The 22,499-nt window shown below is 30.7% G+C and overlaps 1 protein-coding gene across 1 annotated transcript in view; it reads left to right on the top strand.

Moving 5' to 3' along the window:
- The window catches only part of LOC123010904 (dnaJ homolog subfamily C member 13), a 29,171-nt gene that overhangs the window by 1,825 nt on the left and 4,847 nt on the right, over positions 1-22,499 (top strand). The window contains exons 5-21 of the mRNA XM_044408087.1: positions 455-635; positions 691-945; positions 995-1,244; positions 1,292-1,464; positions 4,982-5,189; positions 5,250-5,405; positions 7,315-7,569; positions 7,623-8,000; positions 9,376-9,747; positions 9,803-10,072; positions 11,814-12,302; positions 12,354-12,505; positions 12,555-12,756; positions 17,221-17,409; positions 17,456-17,591; positions 18,339-18,715; positions 18,765-19,112. Of these exons, the coding sequence (XP_044264022.1) occupies positions 455-635; positions 691-945; positions 995-1,244; positions 1,292-1,464; positions 4,982-5,189; positions 5,250-5,405; positions 7,315-7,569; positions 7,623-8,000; positions 9,376-9,747; positions 9,803-10,072; positions 11,814-12,302; positions 12,354-12,505; positions 12,555-12,756; positions 17,221-17,409; positions 17,456-17,591; positions 18,339-18,715; positions 18,765-19,112 (4,391 nt within the window). The remainder of the gene's footprint in view (positions 1-454; positions 636-690; positions 946-994; positions 1,245-1,291; positions 1,465-4,981; positions 5,190-5,249; positions 5,406-7,314; positions 7,570-7,622; positions 8,001-9,375; positions 9,748-9,802; positions 10,073-11,813; positions 12,303-12,353; positions 12,506-12,554; positions 12,757-17,220; positions 17,410-17,455; positions 17,592-18,338; positions 18,716-18,764; positions 19,113-22,499) is intronic.

Here is a 22,499-nt window from a genome sequence, read left to right as displayed (position 1 = left end):
TTTCCAAATGAAATTTTTATTTTACTAAATGGAAGAGAATTTAATTCTGCATCGATCTGTATTAACATTTCCTATACCAAAATTTAATAATTTTTTAAGTTATGGTTACTTTTTGTTAAGACTGTCGAAAATCTATTACGTTTTCGTATAGTTTGCTATGGAAATAAAAAATGTCAAAATTGTTTCTTAATAAACGTCGACAGTGACTTATTATTTGAGAAATAGTGCCAAAATGTGAAGAGTCAAAACTACTCAAACGTAGATTTAATTAATTTATTCTGTATTTATGGAGAGTGTAACAAAATTATGATGTCGTTCATTAAACAAAAATAAATTTATTCAAACACCCAATACTTCTAATGTGGGGTTTAGACGAAACACTCTGTATACTATTTTGATATACCGGGTTGTATATTTCTCATGAACGACTTAATTTAATTTTGTTGTTTTTTAGGGGCATTTGTGATAGTCTACGGCGGCTTTGGAAGACTGCACTTGTTCCAAGCTGTTGATTTTGAAGAAATCAAAATAAAAATGCTGGAAAGTGCAAGTCAAAATTTAGGTCTTACAATCAAAGTACTAAGTACTCCCATTACATTAGAAGATTTCCAACTTCAAAGATTTGGTAAATATAGGTAAAAACTATTTTTTTTTAATATTTATTTTATTTTAACAAGAATAATTTGATAGTGACGACGAACATTTAACGTCTGTGTCTGAATTTCCCGTTTATAAAGTGCATAGAACTAGACATCCAGAACCAGTTCGACGAACTCTCTGTTTATCAGAATCGTGTCTACTTGAAAGAGACCCTCAAACGTACAGTATATGTACTTTGCGACCTTTAGGCGAGATTTTTGCTTTAATAAGAGACAGTAACAATCCTCAATTGTTTAATATTGAATACATTAATGGCCTTGTTAGGACTTACACGGCGACAGATCGGTAAAACCCCCAAAACTTAATAAAACTTGTTTTTTAAATCGAGTTTCAGAGATTCTTTACTAGCATCACTCCTAGATGGCGTTCGGGCTTCCGGGAATAGAGACGTACATGTTGCTATGATTCCAACTGAACGAGGGTTACGATTAGGCCCTTTGCACTTGCCGGTTGAAGAGGAGGCCGAGAGTCTACATGTAAAATTTTTGCAAAATCCTCCTCCACGCCGAACTTTTTTTGAATGTGTTAGAAGGTTTAATGCTAATGTTCCTTATAGCGGGCTGTTATATAGTATCACACAGGATGTATGTTTGACTTGAATAGAAATAATTTGTATTAAAGTGAATTTTAGGGCATTTTTTCCGAAAATAAGGAAAAACTGATAACGGGTGCTCTTCAATCACTGGTGCAGAAAGAAGGTGATCAAAAAACAATTACTTCAGTTGAACTTGAAGCACAGTTTCATGCCTTAAGGCGACTGGTTGCGAGCAAGGTTGGATATGCAGGCTTTACCATCTTACCAGGGTAATTCAACAGGGTGTTTCCAATACTAATATTCTCTTTTTCATATTAATTTGCATCAGGTAGGTTGTTGAACTCTAAATGCATCTTTAATTTAAGGTTTTAAACAGAGTAAGTAATATTAAAGTCAACTCTACAAATGGATAAATTTTTATTTAGTCAAGTTGGGACATGTTTCGGCACCCTTGCGCCATCATCAACCGTTGAAAATTGTTACACTTTAAAATAAAAAAATTACAAGATTAAAAAATTGAAATGTTAACTGTTAAATTTTTTTCCTGATTATAACAAATGGAAAAATATACATTATATACATTATTCCTCTGTAAAAAAGTAAAAGGACGAGGTCAGTGAAGCTGAAGCCTCGCCCGTGAAAAATTTTGGAGACCTTCTGTATATTTTTCCATTGGTTATAATCAGGAAAATTTTTTAACAGTTAACATTTCAATTTTTTTATTTTAAAGTGTAACAATTTTCAACGGCTGATGATGGCGCAATTGTGCCGAAACATGTCTCAACTTGACTAAATAAAAATTTATCGATTTGTGGAGTTAACTTTAATATTACTTACTCTGTGTAAAACATACACTTTGGGAACAAAATGGATCGAGTTCTACAATTTTAATTTAAAGGCCAATTCACACAAAAAGTATCATTAATGTCATTCAGAACAAGTTTAATCACATCAATAATATTTGCCTCTCTATGTTACGAGTAATTACGTTGTTAATTTTAATTATTTTTTGATGGCTCAAACACTAGGGTACACATATTTATTTGAGAAAATAATTTTTAGGAAAGACTGAAGTTAGAATTGTTTAAATTTTCTCATGGTTGCTAACTAAAGTGATACCTTTTAACGACTACTTCGATGCACATTAATATGAAAATAATTATATCTTATATCGAGATAAAAAAAAATTGTAATTGAGTCATCTTTGGATCCGAAAACGTATGTCTGAACTAACTCCACGTGAAACGTCAAGTAAAATGAAAAAAGGTAAAACGACAAATTGTACTTTTTGTACAAGGATAACTCGATTACAAATTATCTTAATCGCTCGATATCTACTACATATTATACAGGTTGTCCCAGCGAGTTGACAAAGTGCATTAGTGACCTTTAAATGGTAAAATTAAAAAAAAAATTGTATAGGACATTGATAGACACTAATCTAGTGCATCACTTAAAATTATTTTCGATACAAACTTGTGTTTTTTTAATGAAACACCGTATGTTCCTTTTGCATTTTTGGATGTAGCTTTTTAAAACAATGTTTTTACGCTAAACTAGTTTTAGAAATAAGACTTTTTTTTGACAAATGCAATTTTTAAAAATTTATTACACAAAAACTTAGACAGCTAGAACAAATTTTTTCTTACTTCTGCAGAGAAGAAAGTACAGAATTTATAGCTGTAGCAATGTTTTAGTGTTTTGCATTTGTAAAGATTAAAAAATGAAGAAGTTTGTTAAAAGTTAAGTAACTTAAAAAATATAAATGGAACACCCTATTTTTATTTTTGCATCTAATAGATTGATAAACTGTTTATCTAAAAAAATAAACTTTAGTGTCTAGAATTGATAAATGAAAAGATATTTAACATTCAATATTAATTGTAGCAACAATGCCTATCAATATCTGAGCATTGTGATACCATGGCAACCATATTAATTCCATCACGGATCATATATCCGTTTATTAATCCAGAGATTGTAAAAGTCTTTATAAATACTGAAATTTGAATTATTTTGTTGTAAAAATAAAGAATAATGAATTCAGTTTAACACAAATGGGATTATTAAGTGATATTTTTTCCATCTCTTGTGCAACTGTGCACTTTTTGGCTACTGAAACAATAGTAATTATTTTATTTAATGTTTAACGTTAAATATCTTTTAAGTTATTGATTATAAATACCTAAAAGTAAATAATTTTAGAAAGACAATTTAATAATCTTTTAAATGCAGAAACAATAAATAAGGTGTTCTATTTAAATTTCTGAAGTTATTGAATTTTTAACAAATGCCTTCATTTTTTTATCTCTGCATATGTAACACACTAAAAAAACGTTACAATTTTATAGCTTGTTCCTTCTTCTTTATGGTAGTAAAAAAATGTTTCTTAGTTTTTGTGTAATACATTTTTAAAAAGTGCATGTTTTCGTCAAAACGTTTTTTTTTTAAATTTTCAAAACTAAACAAAATCGACCAATAAAAGTTTAGCTTTAAAAACATTGTCATAAAAATCTACATCAAAAAACGTTAAGAAATATATGGTGTTTCATTTAAAAAAAACACAAGTTTGTATTGTAACTTGTTTTTGAGACAAGCTGTATAGTTGAAAATAATTTTAGACGATAGAGAAGATTAGTATCTATCAATGTCCTATAATTGCCCATTGATAAATCGCGACTTCTAATTAATTAAAACTGACGATATTTCATATACCTAACTAATTATTGATAGGGTATAATTTGAGAATTTTTCTATTTTTTTTTTTTTTTTTGATAAATGAGTCCGTAACAGTTTTGTGTGTTTTATGAATACTTTCTGTTAATTTACCTATAAAGTTTTTACACTAAATGAATCTGTACCTGTTAGCGCATCAAACTTTGATATCACAATTTCAAATTTTGACTTGGCTAGCCAAATAATCGCCTTTTTTATTTAAACACAAACCAGACCTGTGATTTATGACAAAATGGTATAATTTGCCAACAAAAGAATCATTTACTGGTAGCCGACCGCTTTAAAGCATCTTTTTGTTGTAAACCTTGGAATCTTACCCCAATTGCAGTTCCCCATTGTCACCTAAATTTACGATGGAACAAGTAGCAGGTCATAAATAAAAATGATTTTCAAAGTTAAGATGGAAAATTGCGTTTAATTCAAAATCCAATTGGTATTTCTTTTTCTAATTTTGTAAACAATTGTTGGAAGTGAATCTGCGTAGGTCAGTATAAAATTAGAATTAAACTTTTTGTGAGAAAATTACTTTTTATTTTTATTTTGGCTTTGTTTGTGAATGAAAAATTACCAAAAAATTAGAGAATGTACCTTACTAATGCCCAGATAAGTGTGAAAAAATTCAACAATTTTATTTAATTAGAAGTGGGGATTTTCTTTCTGGGCGTAACGGATGCCGCACACGGTATAGTTGAAAATAATTTTAGGCGATGGACTAGATTAGTATCTATCAATGCTCTAGGTATTTTTTAAAATTTTATCATTTAAAGGTCAGTAATGGACTTTTTTAACTCGCTGGGACACCCTGTATATTTCTATAGTGCATTTAAGCTTACCTCTTATGTTGCTTTTAATAAACGGTCTTCTATAAAGTACGACGTCAATCACAACGTATTTTATAAGTACATAAAATACTCTTATCTTCGCATTTTGTCAATTTTGAAAAAAAAAATTAGTAAAATATTTTATTCAATATTAGTGTTGGAAAAAAATTGAAGAAACACAAGTTTTATACTTTGAAACTCTTGTTGTTTTTATAGTAATTTTTTATAGTTTTAGGGAAGCGATCGGACATAAAGTTGTTTCAGCGTTAAAAAGGAATGATTTTGGGTTAACTCACGCTGCTATTGATATGATTTGTGCTCTAATGCACCCAATGCACGACGACTATGATCTACGACAAGAACAATTGAATAAATCGTCTCTACTCCAAACTAAAGCTTTTTTGGAAAACTTATTGAACATGTGGACCACTCACATAGTAAGATTTTCAAAATATTTTATACAAAATTTATTAAAATGGAAATTTTTGAATAATTAGACTCAAAACACCGGTGCTCTAATCGTGTCTGCCATGCTTGACGTTCTGACTTTTGCCCTTTGTGTCCCCTACAGTGAAACAACTGACGGTAAACAATTCGACATCCTTTTGGAAATGGTGTCAGAACGTGGAAGAATGTTGTTTAGGTTATTTCAGGTAAGACAAATGCTAAGTGCTGCTAACCAACAGTGGCGGCTCCTCAGGGGAGGCAGAGGAGGCATTGCTCCCCCAAACAAAAAGTACCTACAAATTTTAAAAAAATGCATTATTAGATTCAAATGATTTAAATATTCTTTATTACAAATCATTACGTTTCATTTAGTTTAATATACGTATCTGTTCAATAACATAGGGCGACAAAAAAAAGTCAAAAAGTTACAACTTGACAAATTTTATATCATTTTGTTCGTCTCAGTGAGACAAATCAAATGCACTGAAAAAAATTCAAAAAGTCCACACACTTTGAACTAAATAATTTTTTTCTAGTTAAAATAATTTAAAAATAATTTGAAAAAGATTTGCTCTTATATTTAAAGCCACTGCTTTAAACTTCTAGATCCTTTTTGCTCAATGATCAGTGATCATGTTTAGAACAAAAAACTCTTTATTTGCTTTAATTAGTACGCAGGTACTATTTGTTTGTTTTAAGTAAACAAACAGTTTTTGTTTATTCTAATTAGAACAAAGAAGGTGCAATTGACCATTTTTAACCAAAAGAAGAGTCTTAAAACAAATACTTTTATAAAAATGCAATTTTAAGTAAGATTAACATGCATTTCTCCTGTATGGAGCAGTGCTTGATTAGCAAACCATAACTTCAAAAAATCATATCTTGAAAACTACTCGGTATATTCTTTTGAAAATTTGGATTACAACTAATAAAGAGATGCTCTACACGATGGTAATGATAAAAAAAATTTACTCGTAGGGTTTTTCTTAGATTATTTCGATTGACTTCGAACTTCTTCGAACACTGTTCGAAGAAAAGTTTGCCAATATTCAATTTCAAATTTTATAAAATTCTAAAGAGCAAGGCCATCCCTTTAGAATGGTCTTTATTTGAAGGAAATCGGCGTAAGAGTTATTGAGTAATGATTTTTGAAGTTAAAGTATTTTAAATTCATTTAAATTAGAAAAAAAATATTTTGTCCAAAGTGTGTGGACTTTTTGAAATTTTTTTAGTGCATTTGATTGAACAAATTGATATAAAATTTGTCAAGTTGTCACGACATGCCTTTTTTTGTCGCCCTGTGTTATCTGTAATTTTTCGATATATTGTGAAAGGTAAAGTAATTGAGAGATTTCTTGGCTTTTGTGACGTTAGTGTAGGTCGCACAGCTGACGAGTTATTTTGACTAAGATAATAAAAACGAAACTCTTAATCAAAATTATTGATACGTATTTGTAATACTTGTTTTTTGGAAACACAAAACTATTTTTTTTTTGTTTTTTTTTATGTTCATACATAATTTTTCAAATCACTATGAATCTATATTTTTTTGGCTAAGTAGAGTTCTCCTCGTATTATGATTGCCTCCCCGGTTTGCGGGCCCACGGGCTGCCACTACTAACCAAATATAGTAAAATCGTTTTCCTAAGACCTACTAAAAATTTTATTACTTTTAAGTTAAATGCGGTATTGTTAAGAGTAAACCAGAGGGTAAACAAATCATAAATTAGTGGAACCCACTCGGACCCTGAAACAGGTCAGTTTTTAACAGGGCCGGATTACTTACTTTCTTTTTGTCTAAAATACTTGAAATGTTTTAATAGTTTTTGATGTAGTTGATATTAAAGTCAAATATTTTAAGAAATTTAAAAAAGCCAGGTGGTTATTAACAAGCTATTATTAAATAAAGCTGTTGTTTTTAATAATAGCTTGGTAAACTCTACCGCTACTTTAGTTTTAAATACGGCCCTGTGTTATTCTAGTTCTAGAACGTGCTATTTATGGAGGGTTACAAATTCAAGTCATTGTTTGGTTAATCCCTTATAATGTGTCATAAAATTTTTAGTAGGTCTTATGAAAACGATTTTACTATACTACGCATCGTTGTTTACACAGCACCCTTCCATGGCCGTTGTCAAAGGAGCAGGTCTAGTGATGCGTGCTCTTATTGAAGAAGGCGATGCTGAGGTGGCAGCAAGAATGCAGAATTTAGCTTTGGCAGAAGGAGCATTGCCTCGTCACCTCCTTGCAGCTCTATACACCCAAGGTTCCGATGGTCGATTGTTAACACATCGTCAATTGTCTCGTCATTTGGTCGGGCTTTGGGTGACGGGGAATCCCACAGCTATGGGATTATTGAAAAGAATTATGGTATTCACTTTACTAATTAATATTTAAGACAGTTGTAATGTTTTTATGTTTAGCCCACCGGTTTGATTTCGTTTTTGGATTCTGAAGATAAAGTACCCGAACATGCCCTCGAACAAGAGTTGTTAAATCATAGAGATAATTTAAAAATTGCACAGGATCATGCCAATAAGAGTAAAAGAAATCCAAATTGGATTGCCGTCGAAAGACAATTGAAAAATGTAGAAAAACGGGTTGAACATTATACGAATTTGGCGCTTCAACATTGGGGGGCTCGTGTCGGTATAATAATCGAAAGGAAGGAAAAAATTAAAGAAAGGCCGATTGTTTTGAGGAAGCGAAGGGAAAGGATCAAGGCTGAAGCGAACTGGCTGTTGTTTTACTGGAAATTTAACCAAGATCACGCTATCCCTAATCTAATTTGGAATCATAAGGTAAAATCTGTTTTTAAACGGAAATCTCCAAGTCAAAATTGTCCTCATTTTGAGTCTAAGTAACTAAGTAACATTTACCGGATTCTTTTTTTTTTAACAGAAACGTAAAATTATGTTTTTGCCAAGTTTTCTTGAAACAGTCTGAAATAAAATACAAACTTTAGGTACGATATACATCCGGTAAGCCTCTTACAGTATTTATTTCGACATTCGTTTCATTCGTACTGTAATAATTGACTTACCGGACTTATAACGTAAATAATTATTTTTCCACCTATCGACTACTTATTGATGTAATGAAACATATTCAAACGTTAATCTATTTAAATTTTATAATCTTAGCTTGTGTACCGTTTATAAAATTTTCGTAATCCCATACTGTTATTTGAATTTAGCGGAAGTGAAATAACAGCTGAAAAGTCATTTTTTACAGCTTCCGTCCATTAAGGATTATAACGGCCGTCACATTAAGAACCATGGTAACTGCTTTCATAATATTGCGATTTGTTTTATGAAATCACAGAAATTACGAAATTTATTGCGATTTGTTTTATGAAATCACAGAAATTTACGAAATTTGAAGCTTTGATCCTCTCGGAGTCAGGATGGGATTACGAAAAGTTTTGAACGACACACATAACAATTTCGTAAATCGAAATAATCTAAAGAAATCCCTACGAGTATTTTTCAAGATTTGATTGATTTTTTTGAATCTTACTTAAAATGGCATTTTTATAAAAAAAAAAGTATTTGTTTTAAAACTCTTCTTTTGCTTAAAAATGGTCAATTCTTCTTTGTCCTAATTAGAATAAACAAAAACTGTTTCTTTACTTAAAACAAACAAAACTCTTTATTTACTATAATTGGTATGCAGGTTGGCTTTTATAGGCCTTTGGACTTTTCTATACCTGCATACTAATTAAAGTAAATAAAGAGTTTTTTTGTTGTAAAAATGACCACTGATCATTGAGCAAAGAGGATCTAAAAGTTTAAGACATTAGCCTTAAATATAAGGGCAAATCTTTTTCAAATCAAATCACTTTCCATTCAGAATCCGACTTCTTCACTTTGTTCTTGCTTTCTGAACTTTTTTTTTGATAATGTTCTGAGCAAATGCTTTCTTTAGGTATCCGTAGTCTGCGCTTATAGGATTTTCGTTGTCTTGGCATATGAAACATACTTTAAATTTTGTTTTACACTTTTGATTTTCTACTATACTACTATTGTCCCACTAGCATTTACTACCTCAAATTGCATTAGTTTCAAAACGACAGTATGTAGTCAATTATTATAGCAAAAGTCTGGCATAAATGTCAAAAATAGTGTTAGTTACACAAAATGCTTATTATGACACCGAAATAACTTGTGATTCTAGACTAGAGAAGAATTGCGAAGTGCCTTAGACAATGAAGTAAGAACATTTGCCTCCGATCGTGAGTTGGCGGGTTCAGCTTTGGTCGCTTGGAATCACCAAGAATTCGAATTGCATTACCAATGTCTCGCAGATGAAGTAAAAATCGGTGATTACTACTTGCGACTGTTGCTAGAAATGGACGATCACAATGACGACTCACCAATCCGACGCTCGTATGAATTTTTCAATGACTTATATCACCGCTTTTTGCTTACGACCAAAGTAGAAATGAAGTGCATGTGCCTTCAAGCCATGTCTATAGTCTATGGAAGATACTTCGAAGACATCGGTCCGTTTAGTGACACCAAATACATTATCGGAATGTTAGACAGAGTGAGTTATTTTATTTCTAATAATTAAACAAAAATAAATTTTGGTGATTTATTAGTGTGTCGATAAAATGGAACGCGATCGTTTGGTGCTCTTCATAAACAAATTAATTTTACATCATCGAAACGTTCGCGACATTTTAGAATCGGGGGGTGTACGCACTCTTGTCGATTTAATGACTTTGGCACATTTGCACACTTCGAGGGCCGTAATTCCGACCCAAACTAATGTCATTGAAGCCGGTCCTGGAATGCAAGCAGTTCAAGAAAAAGAGTGGTATTACAATACTGAAGAAACAGGTCGCAACGGCCCTGTCAGTTTCCAAGAGGTACACTTAATCTTTTCTTTCATTTACACAAGGCGACAAAAAAGTCATGTTGTGACAACTTGACAAATTTTATATCATTTTGTTCGTCTCAGTGAGACAAATCAAATGCACTAAAAAAAATTTCAAAAAGTCCACACACTTTGAACTAAATAATTTTTTTCTAATTTAAATGAATTTAAAATACTTTAACTTTAAAAAATCATTACTCAGTAACTATTACGCCGATTTTCTTCAAATAAAGACCATTCTAAAGGGATGGCCTTGCCCTTTTCGAAATAATCTAAGAAAAACCCTACGAGTAAATTTTTTTTCATTATTACCATCGTGTAGAGCTTCTCTTGTAATCCAAATTTTCAAAAGAACATACTGAGTAGTTTTCAAGATATGATTTTTTGAAGTTAAGGTTTGCTAATCAAGCATTGCTCCATATAGGAGAAATGCATGTTAATCTTACTTACAATTGCATTTTTATAAAAGTATTTGTTTTAAGACTCTTCTTTTGCTTAAAAATGGTCAATTGCATCTTCTTTGTTCTAATTACAATATACAAAAACTGTTTGTTTACTTAAAACAAACAAAAAGTACCTGCGTACTAATTAAAGCAAATAAAGAGTTTTTTTTTTTGTAAAAATGACCACTGATCATTGAGCAAAGAGGATCTAGAAGTTTAAAGCACGAGCCTTAAATATAAAGGCAAATCTTTTGCAAGTTTTTGCAAAGATTTCGACTTGTTCACTTTGTTCTAGCTTTCTGAACTTTTTTTTGAAAATGTTCTGAGCAAATGCTTTCTCATCACTTTCGAGTGATGTTAAATGCAAAAAGTCACCTGATTTATTTTATTTGTACATTCTACAATTAGCTTGTAGATAGAAGTTGTTGTGATAACAGTTGCACACGAAGCAACTCACTTATTGAATTCAACATCAGTAGAAAGTGGTGAGAAAGCATTTGCTGAGAACATTTTCAAAAAAAAGTTCAGAAAGTTAAAACAAAGTGAGCAAGTTAGAATCTGAATGGAAAGTCATTTAATTTGAAAAAGATTTGTTCTTATATTTAAAGCTACTGCTTTAAACTTCTAGATCCTTTTTGCTCAATGATCAGTGATCATTTTTAGAAGAAAAAAACTCTTTATTTGCTTTAATTAGTACGCAGGTACTCTTTGTTTGTTTTAAGTTAAGAAACAGTTTTTTGTTTATTCTAATTAGAACAAAGAAGATGTAATTGACCATTTTTAAGCAAAAAAAGAGTCTTAAAACAAATACTTTTATAAAAATGCAATTTTAAGTAAGATTAACATGCATTTCTCCTATATGGCGCAATACCTAAATAGCAAACCTTAACTTCAAAAAAATCATATCTTGAAAACTACTCGGTATGTTATTTTAAAAATTTGGATTCTTATTAAAAAGATGCTCTACATGATGGTGAAAAAGAGAAAAAAATTACTCGTATGGTTTTCTTAGGTTACTTCGATTTACTTCGAACTTCTTCGAACACTGTTCGAAGAAAAGTTTGCCAATATTCAATTTCAAATTTTATATCATTCCAGAGGCCAAGATCATCCCTTTAGAATGAAGGAAATCGGCCTAATAGTTATTGAGTATGGATTTTTAAAAAATAAAGTATTTTAAATTTATTTAAATTAGAAAAAAAACAAATTGATATAAAATTTGTCAAGTTGTCACGACATGACTTTTTTTTTGTCGCCTAGTGTTATCAAAAGTTTCACTTTTGTTTCCAGATCAAAGACTTGTTTAACAAAAATGTGATAAACCATCGAACCAGATGTTGGGCTATGGGTTTGGATAGTTGGAAAACTGTTTCGCAATTGCCCCAACTCAAATGGTGTCTTTTGGCCAAAGGAAGTCCAGTTTTGAATGAAAGCGAGTTAGCGACTTGTATTTTAAATATTTTGATAAGAATGTGTGAATATTATCCTAGTCGGGATTCGGACGATGCAATAATTCGGCCATTACCGAAAGTAAAACGTTTGCTTTCCGATGCGACTAGTTTATCACATATCGTTCAACTTTTGCTCACTTTCGACCCGATTTTAGTTGAAAAAGTTGCAACTCTTCTTTGTGAAATAATGCGAGATAATCCGGAAATGTCCAAAGTGTATTTGACCGGAGTTTTCTATTTTATTTTGATGTATACCGGAAGTAATGTCCTACCAATCGCACGTTTTTTGAAGCTGACACATATGAAACAAGCTTTCAAAGCTGATGAGGTGTGATCATGTATTGATTTTAAGACCGATCGTTTATCATTTGGGTTTCAGGGGACGTCCGATATAATGCAACGGAGTATTTTAGGTCAGTTATTACCCGAGGCCATGGTGAATTATTTAGAAAATCATGGCGCGGAAAAGTTCGCACAGATTTTCCTCGGAGAATTCGATACACCGGAAGCCATCTGGAGTGCGGAAATGAGGTGCCGATGAGTGTGATGAGAGGAAAATTTGTTAAATTTGTGTTTTTAGACGAATGTTGATTGAAAAGATTGCCGGACATATCGCGGAATTTACGCCAAGGTTGAGGAGTCACACTATGGCGAGATATCATTATATTCCTATTCCGGCGGTTCGGTATCCACAGTTGGAGAGGGAACTATTTTGCAATATTTTCTATTTGCGACATCTTTGCGATACTACCAAGTTTCCTGATTGGCCGATTCCGGATCCGGTAAGTATCAAATGTGGTGTCTTTTTCTGTTTTTATCATTGGTCAAATTTCATTGTAATCGGCTGAAATTTGACCTACCTACAGGGTGCGCCAGAACTCGCGCCCCAGAGAAAATTTTCAAGTAAGGTAAGATACCAGGAACATGAAAAAAATGTTTAAAAAATTCTATCTTTATTATTGATTCACCCAAATAGTATAAAGGTTAATCGCAATGGTAATGCAAGTTGTCAAAAAATTTGGACGTTTATTTTTTGACATTTGACATTTTTTTATATCTATTTAAGGATACTGATGATCTTGTATATGTTTTTTTTACAATTATTTAGTAGAAGGACAAAAATTTTGCCAATAAAAGCCACAAATAACATTGAACACAGTTACAATTTAGGATACAGCTTACTTGTTTCCTCTTTTAATAGCCTATAGCAAAAAAACTTGGAAAATTATTTTTCCAACCGAAATAAATAAAGTCAAAGTGCAAACTTCATAACTTCGAAATTTTTGTAGATAATTTTTTTGTGACATTTTTTCCATGTTCCTGGTATCTTACCTTTTTCTCTCGGACGCAGCCTGTATATTTTTACATTTCTGGACGAATTATAGCTTCAAGACACCAAAAAAGTTTGTTTGGGCCATTGGGTCGTGTGTGTGTGTGTGTGTGTGTGTCAGGGGCGAATTCAGGGATTAATTTGGAGGAGCCTTTCTAATTTTTTTTAGAATGATGAGGGTTAGGTGTAAGATGAAACTTTTACTTTTTTATATGTATACAGTGAGCGGCAAAATTATGGAATAATCTTATTTATTAAAACTGAAAATGTTTTGTTTTGGCAAAAATTCTCGGACAGGTCAATTAAAAAAAATACAAAATTTTCAACTTGATTTAAAATTGCATCTTTGTTTTTTATTGATATTATTTCACTGTATGAATGATTTTTTTTTATTCAAATTTGCTAAGAAAAATATAGGGATTTTCATTAAAAAAATGGCGATGACGTCATTACTCAAAAACCAAAAAGTGTAAAATTTTAAATCAAGTTGAAATTTGTGTATTTTTTAAAAAGAAAATTGACCTGTTTGTGCATTTCGCCAAAACAAAATATTTTCAGTTTTAATAAGATTATTCCATAATTTTGCCGCTCACTAGATAAGGTGTCCTAGCAAGTTAGTAATAGTATATTACATAACGAGCACGGAAAGTGAAAAATAACGCACAAGCGGGAGTGCGTTAGACACTTTCCTGCAAGTTTTGTACACTATTTTTTCTTACGAACCAATTTTTTTTTCATAACGATTTATTTTTTATAATGGATACAAAAGTACGTTGAATAACAATTTATTTTTTATAATGGATACAAAAAAAAATACGTTGAATGAAAAAATACAAAGCATTCGAGTGTGAATTGTGCGTTAGATTTCTAACACACAGCGCGAAAACAAATCGCACAAGTTTTTGACCTCGAACGATATTTACAATTTTCGCGCATATGCAATTGTGCGTTATGATCTAGTTTCGTAGGAAAAATTCATTATTCAAACAGATACGAATTTAATTTAATTAGATACCTAAGATGTGGCCCAAAAAAGTTACAATTGATGAGTTAGTATTGATGATTAAATTAGTAAAAATAAAAACTAAATAAGTATTGAGGGATCAAGATAATTTGTAATCGAGTCGTCTTTGGATCCAAAAACGTATGTCCTGTGCGTATGTCTGTGGTAGTAGAAATCGAAAGGTAAAATGGCATGATCCAAAAGATGATGATTTTAATAACTAAATTTATGATTTACCTTCAAAAAAAAACGTTCTTATTATTAGACGTCGGCGACTAATTCCAGCCCATTTCGCCGTTTTACTTTTTGACTTGTCATTTTATTTGACGTTTCATGTGCAATTAGTTCAAAAACAGACATACGTACGTTTTCGGATTCAAAAATGACTCGATAACAAATTATCTTGATTTGTGGTATATGTTTGTCTTTGTTTTAAGAAGTGTGATTTAAAAAAAAAATTCCAATGTTTTTTATTTAAAAAACTTTACTCATAAGATTTTTATATTAAAATTTAAAATGTGTGTGTGTGTCTGTAAGCAGATAATAGCTACAAACTTGAAATTTGGTATGTAAGTTACTTGTCGCAAGAAGTCGTAGCACGAAACAATTAGTAAAAATCAGTCGCACCGTTCGGCCGCAAAGACTAAAAGACGGCCATAAGCGACCGCAAAGTTATACGGTTGAAGAATTAATTATTTAAAAATTATTTAAAATTACAAAATATACCTTATTAAACAGTAAAATGTGAGATAAAACAATAATAATAATGATAATGGGTACCGAAGACTCGTTAGGTCAAGGCCATCTGAATCAAAAAGCTATGCTTATAAGGCCGTAACATCGTAGAAGATAATGGTAAATCCTGAACTGCAGTTGTATGTTTAATTTTTTTGGTTTCTTTTATGATTTTAAATTTTACCGAGATAATTATCGTTACCGCATATTGTACTGCACTAGTTCACGCTGAATAAATAAAAGTATAGTAATATGTTAATTTTTAATATTTCAAAGATGTTTTTATGTAGGTTTTAAATGCTAACTAAAAAAACTAAAATTACATAAATTAAAACAATTATTTATTTAAAATTAAAATACAAAAAACATTAATGAATAGTCGTAAGCAATAAATTTTGGTCAATGGTATTTTTAACACAATGAATTGAGTTCTATTGAAACAATGACGACCAACATTTCTTGCAAGCGGCTGTACTTTACATAGAGCAACTATTTTTTAAACACGTTTCAGCTTAAGCTGTAAATCGAGATTGTAATAAAATGTTGCTAATTTAGGCAACATTTTTCCAGCACTCATCATCTCGTTGTATTTTTTCAAGAAATAGAAAAATTTTAATTTTTAATTAAAATTTTTATTTACAGTATTGATGGGATTTGTTGATTTTTGCAATTTCAAAATTTTTCCGAAATTAAAAGATGTAATGCGCCGTTTTCTTTCAGTCAACCATTTACCTGCTCAATTGTTTGATTATAAATTACCATAATTTTTTCAAGTTATTTCTAGCATTCCTGCATAATAATTAGACTTAATTTTTGGTGAAAAATAGAATTACCTGGTGTAAATACATCGTCTTATTAAATTAATTCATCTTTTACATTTATTCTTGAAAAAAAACTAATTAAAATGTTCATTTTCTTAAATACCAGGTTTGGAATTATAAATGACATTTCGATTTTTATTCTAATTATTAATAAACAATTATGACCTAGTTTTACAGCATGTATTTTTGGTTGTGTTTCCCTATAGATGCGAAACATCCCTCGTAAGGTCATAAATCAGATAAAACCGGTTAATAATATTTTCCACAAGAGATTTTACAGTTATTAATTATCCGAACGATTTCATTTTTTTTTCTTAAGGTTTTTGGTACATGTAAGAAAGGAATTGATAGTTTCCATATAAATACTATAATTTTATTATAAAAAAATAAGTTAAAATATATAAAAAATAAGAATTTAAATTAGCTACATATCAATATCCCTAGAAATATCTAAAAAGGTTTCAAATAAAAAAAATAAAATTCCTTATAATAGCCGAGAAAAACCTTTTCGAAAAATGCATTGAAATTCCCTATATTGGCAAACGATAAGTTAAGCCTTAAAATGAATGCTATAAAATATCCGAGCTTATTTTAGATACATTCTGGACTAGCAAAACACTAATAAATTAGAATTACAAAAAAACATGAAATCATAACACGAGGTATGTTAGAACAATTTATAACTTCAATATTTTTCTGCAAAGTGGTTTGTTTGTTGTGTAATCTGTAATTTTTATAGTTTCTTTAATATCAAAATACAAAGTAAAAGGTTGTCCTTATCATTGTCTGCATAAATTTGCTTACCGCAAAACGTTTCAAAAGCTTCAAACCATTTTTGCCTTTGTTGCATATTGCTGGGAATTTCAAATAAGCGAACATCTTTTGCCCCACAAATGAAACACGCTTTTTATCATTTTATATGTGTGTCTGTAAACAGCATATCTCAAAAACGATAAGAGCTAGAAACTTGAAATTTGGTATGTAAGTTACTTGTCGTAAGGGGACATAGCACGAAACAATTGGTAAAAATCGGTCGCACCGTTCGGCCGTAAGCGGCCGCAAAATTATACGATTAAAGATACAATAAATTCATGGGGATACAAATTATTTAGAATCATGAAATATACCTTATTAAACAGTAAAATGTGATAAAACAATAATAATAATAATGGGTACCGGGGTAAAAAAAAACTGCACCCGACTCGAACCCGCGACAACTATGATCTATTTCGCGGCACTATCCGACACTAACGCAAGGTTACGTTTGCTCCAACACTAAATTATTGTCGTTAGAATGTTTTCCAAATAAGTAGGATAAGGAAAGTCGTGTGATGTTCACAGCAGATTTTTTTTCCAGGTAAAACTTTTAAAAGATGTCCTTGATGCCTGGAGGTCCGAAGTTGAGAAAAAGCCTCCAGTTATGACAGTCGAAGAAGCTTACAAAAGTTTAGGTTTGAATGGATCATTCCATGAAGAAGCGGTTGTCCGTAAAGCTTACTACAAATTGGCACAACAATTTCATCCCGATAAAAATCCAGAAGGAAGGGTAAGTCCTTACTATTCTATTCGCATTAGTGACTTTTTTTTATCAGGAACGTTTTGAAGAAGTCAATAAAGCTTACGAGTTTTTGTGTAGTAGAAGTAGCTGGACTACGGATGGTCCTAATCCTCATAACATCGTTTTAGTCTTGCAAACTCAAAGTATTTTGTTTCATAGATATTCTCAAGGTAAATTGAAACATTATACAGAGTGTTCCGTCTAAGCCCCACATTAAAAGTATTGGGAGTTCGAATAATCATATTTGTTTGAAAATTGGTACATAGCTATGATCCATTAAGTTTTCATAAATGAAAATATTTTCAAGATGGCGGCACTTCCGCTTATACCGGAAGTCGGTCTCAACTTTCTTATTTTAAATGGAAAGCTATATTTTTTACTGTGTTTTTGGATTAATCTGGTTATTTTAAGGGAGTTTTCATCAGTTTTCCCTATACCTAAATTTAGCCGTTTCTGAAATATTTGGAGTTTTTCAAAAATTTTTGGATCTGCACCTTCTATGTTAAAAATCGGTAACTCTGCCATTTTTTAAGATTTTGAATTCGTTTTTTTGGCGATTGAAAGAGAAAGCTTAGATCCTTTTTCTGGTGTTTTCAAATTTTGAAAAAAATATAACATATCCCAAGATTTTAATGTTACTTTTGTAATAACTCAAATACTCATAACTCAATTTTTTCAAATGAAAGCTATTGAAAACTTAAAATAATCCGTAATCCAAAAACGCTGTAAAAAAATACCTTTCCATTTAAAATAAGAAAGTTGAGACCGACTTCCGGTATAAGCGGAAGGAGGACTTAATCGTTTATGACTATGTATTAATTTTCAAATAAATACGATTATTCCAACTCCCAATACTTGTAATGTGGGGTTTAGACGGAACACCCTGTAGAATTAGATATATCTTAAATTATTTGTAGAATTACAACCGTATAAATACGCCGGGTATCCACAACTGATCAAAACAATTAAAATGGAAACAGCCGACGATCAACTGTTTTCTAAAAGTGCCCCCTTACTTGCCGCTGCTAGCGAATTAGCATATCACACAGTCCATTGTTCGGCCTTAAACGCCGAAGAATTACGACGCGAAAACGGCCTAGAAGTCCTTCTTGAAGCATACACTCGATGCGTTAGCGTTTTAAACAAATCGTCAAAACCGACCGATACTGCAGTCCTAGTGTGCACACACATAACTAGATGTTTTAGTGTGGCAGCACAATTCCCGGCATGTAGAGAAAAAATGATCGATTTGAAACAACTCGTTAAAGACTTGTGTCGAATCCTCTACTTCAAAGTAAGTAGTTTTCTGTTTTAATACTTCGGAATTCATAGATTTGTTGTAGCATCTCACGAAATTGTGTTCTATCGCCACTGAATGTGTCAGCGCTCTTTCAATCGATTCAATTCTTCAATTAGAATTGATCAAATCGGGCGCCTTGTGGCATCTTTTACTCTTCATGTTTGATTATGATTTCACACTTGACGAAGGCGGAGTTGAACGGAGCGAAGAGGCCAATCAACAGGAAGTTAGTAATAGGTTGGCGAAAGAAGCTGTGAAGGCTTGTGCCGCTTTGGGTGGGTACTTCCCCGGGGAAAGTGTTCCACCACCGAATAATTTAACAAGAGGGATTTTGGAGACTCTATTGACCAGTTTCTTAGCCAATCAGCTCGGAACGGATAAGCCAGAAGAGGTAGTAACTTTTACGAGGGGACTAACAAAAATTCGCTTAATTTATTGTTTACAAAAGAGAAAACACAATTTTTAAGGCTAAAGGGGAACATATTTTAGTTTGTTGCTAAAGCGGCAGATGGTGCGGAATTTATATTTCTATTTTCTCTTTAACTATTCACATTTTTTATAATTGGAAAAAAAAAATGAAAAAAAACCTAAATGTTATTTGAAAACTCGCCAATGTAACACTTTTTTGATTTTTGTTTTTTTTTTAATATTGAAAACAGGTATAATAAAAAATATTTTTAAAAAAACAAGGGTAGGGCGACGAATCACCATTTTTTACTGAAAAGAAAAGTGTTTTTATTTTTGAAATTCGATACCACTACCCAAGAATACGTATTTTTAAATAAGGCAAACTCTTATACCAAAATCCTGAGGTCGCTTTACAAAATTTAATTACAAACTAATATTTGAATTCGCGATTAAGTTGACATGTGACAATAAAAAAAATCTGTGAATATCACACGATTAGGGCTTCAGCAGGTGATAACAACATTGTTGATGATGATTTTGGGGAATCAATAATTGGCCACAATATTGCATAAGTGAATTTTTTCTCTTAGAAAAAAGCTAGAAAAAATAAAACGTTACCTACTAGAAACGACCAAGAAACTGCAAACAACCCGATTTGAATTCAAGTATTCTCAAAAAAGAAGTTAGAGATTTTGTAGCAAGTTTGAATGTAACAGAAGAGAAACGAGACTTTATTGAAAACGCTACTAGGGAACAAAGTGGATCTGACAATTGGTTTAATGAAAGAAAATATAGTCACCGCCTCGAAAATAGCCTCGAAGGCTTTATGGCCGGCCCAAAAATAAATATTTCTAATTAATTCAAAATTCTGTTCCATTGGATTTTCTCTAAATCGTCCACTTTGGAACAAACCCTTCTAGAATTTTTATTTATGGCCCAAAAATTAAAAAACTAAATTAAATGGTTTGTATATAGTATAAACTGACAATTTTGGGATTTTTCATAATTTGGAAGGTATTAGTTTTGTTGGTACAGACATGTGCAATTTCAGTTTTACTATAAATTATTGACTAAAAAACTATCAAAGTTAAAAATTAAGAACAGTGTAATTTAGTATCATTAACTTATTTTTTTATTATTTATTTATTTTGTTTACTTTTAATAAGATTATTGTTAACGTCAATTTTTTTATTTATCGGGTAAAAGATGAAAACAAAAAATAGGTCTGAAATACGATATTTTTGTGTATTTAGGAGCACTATTACCAAAAAAGTTACAAAATTAGTTACATTTTTGCTAAATTACGTAAAGAAAAAGTAGAAAATTTGAATTAAAAAGCTGAAATAGAGAAAGTAGATAAAACAACAAAATCCTAATAATTTGAAGAAAATAGAAAACTCACCTTTTGTAGATTTGAACTCAAAAAACTGGAAAAACTAACCGAAAATTGAAAATAAGAAACTACAATAAATTTTTATATTCAAAATTCTATAAAATCAAACAAAAATTCGAAAAAATTAAMAATTTAATACAAACTGCTTTGTTTTATTCATTTTTTACTATCAATATTACGAGTATGTATTCGAAAAATAATAAGTAATAAAAATTAAATTATTTTGAAATAAAATTTTACTTTTGAGTTATGCAATTTTCTTTCTTCAAAATAGCTTTAGTTATATGAATTATTTTTTTTTCGATAAAACCTACTTTTATCCTAATAACAAGGGATAGAATAAAATTCTATAGTCCCTGCCGTTTTTTAAAAATCACCCTATATAAATATTCTATAAACACTTTTAAGAAAAAAAAAATATTACAAACTATTTGTGATGACATGCTGAGCGTGGAAAAGATGAAATTTTTCACATCAAAATATATTTCTTATGTAATCAAAAGAATGTGTTTTTTATTTTGTTACTTTTATAAGTATTGTCTTAAATTGAAAATAAAGATCACAATTTTAGGGCAAGTTTTACAAAATGTGAGCCGTCTTTCCCGGAATTACCCTGATTTTAGATTTAAAATTTCATCTTTCAAAAAAATTCGAAAGTTTCAGACAATTAAAATTTTAAAATTTGGAAAATCTAATTAATTGACAAACTTTCCGTGCTTCAAAAAAGATTTTTGACTCAATTTAAAACTAAACTCAACTAAATTCAAACGTATAAATTAATCAGTATTTTGGAATTTTGAAAATCCTTACTTCTACTTCAGAGTTTTTATTTTAAGATTCTTTTAAAATTTTAGCGCAAAGAAAAAGAGAAATCCTGCATTTTTCTTATTTTGTCAAACTCTTCACTCTTCTCGTACAATTTTAGCAACAAATTTCCGTTCTGTTCCATTGGATTTTTTCTAAATCGTTCAAAATTTTTAGCGTAAGTCAGTGGGACTTTAAAAACCAAATTTGGAAAAAAAATTAATTAATTGGAATCTTTTTCACATGATAAAATTGCTTGATTTTTTTCTAATGGTCACTATGAAAATTGGATAATGTAAAAGTTGATAGATTTTGGGTAAACAAAAACACGATTAGCCCGTCACACCAAACTTTTATTTTAATAGCACAACGCGTTTCGACCACAAAGTGGTCATCCTCAGGTGTGAATAAAAGTTTTTATTCTCTTCTCTTTTATTCTATTAAAATAAAAGTTTGGTGTGACGGGCTAATCGTGTTTTTGTTCATCGTTTCCATACCAAGAAGATCCAAGAAGAAGAAGATTTTGGGTAATTAACATTTTAATATTGAAAAATGGGAATTTTGGAAATTTATGGCCAAGTTTGGGATGATATGCTGCTAATGCATTGACAATAGAGCTTGGGTACGTCAAAAATGTCATTGCGGAACTTTTTCTTTTCTCAAGAAATTCTTGCCTGATCACGAATTACCGCAAACCCTCCCATAAATTATTCCAAATTTCAAATTTGCAATATTAAAATGTTAATTATTCAAAACCTATCAACTTTATCATTATTCTATTTTCACAAATACCACAGACAAAATTCAAAGAATTTTATCATATAGAAAATATTTTGGTTTCCTTTTCCTTTCAGTGTTCTTTTTGTGCAAAAAATTAAACTATCGAAGAAGCGATATCATTTTTGTCTAGACAAAAACAATAAATTGAAAAAACAACACGATTATTATTACCAGGTCACCTCAATTACGGGTCACCAATAAAAAAAAATGTGATTTTATTTTATGGGCAGAACAAAATATTTCTATTGATCGCATTTTTCCGAATCCCAAGTTATGAGAAAAAAATTACCCAAGATAAAATATTTTTACCAAAAGGCCTTAGTACTAGAAATACTAGAACCTAGGCTATGTAAGTCAATGAAAATAAGGAAAACAGAAAAAGAATACAAAAAA

The sequence above is a fragment of the Tribolium madens genome, unplaced genomic scaffold (assembly GCF_015345945.1).
Source record: "Tribolium madens isolate multiple individuals breed KSU strain unplaced genomic scaffold, Tmad_KSU_1.1 Scaffold_91;HRSCAF=231;Tcas5.2_LG7, whole genome shotgun sequence".
NCBI lineage: Eukaryota > Metazoa > Arthropoda > Insecta > Coleoptera > Tenebrionidae > Tribolium > Tribolium madens.
This window is presented reverse-complemented; position numbering and strand designations above follow the sequence as displayed.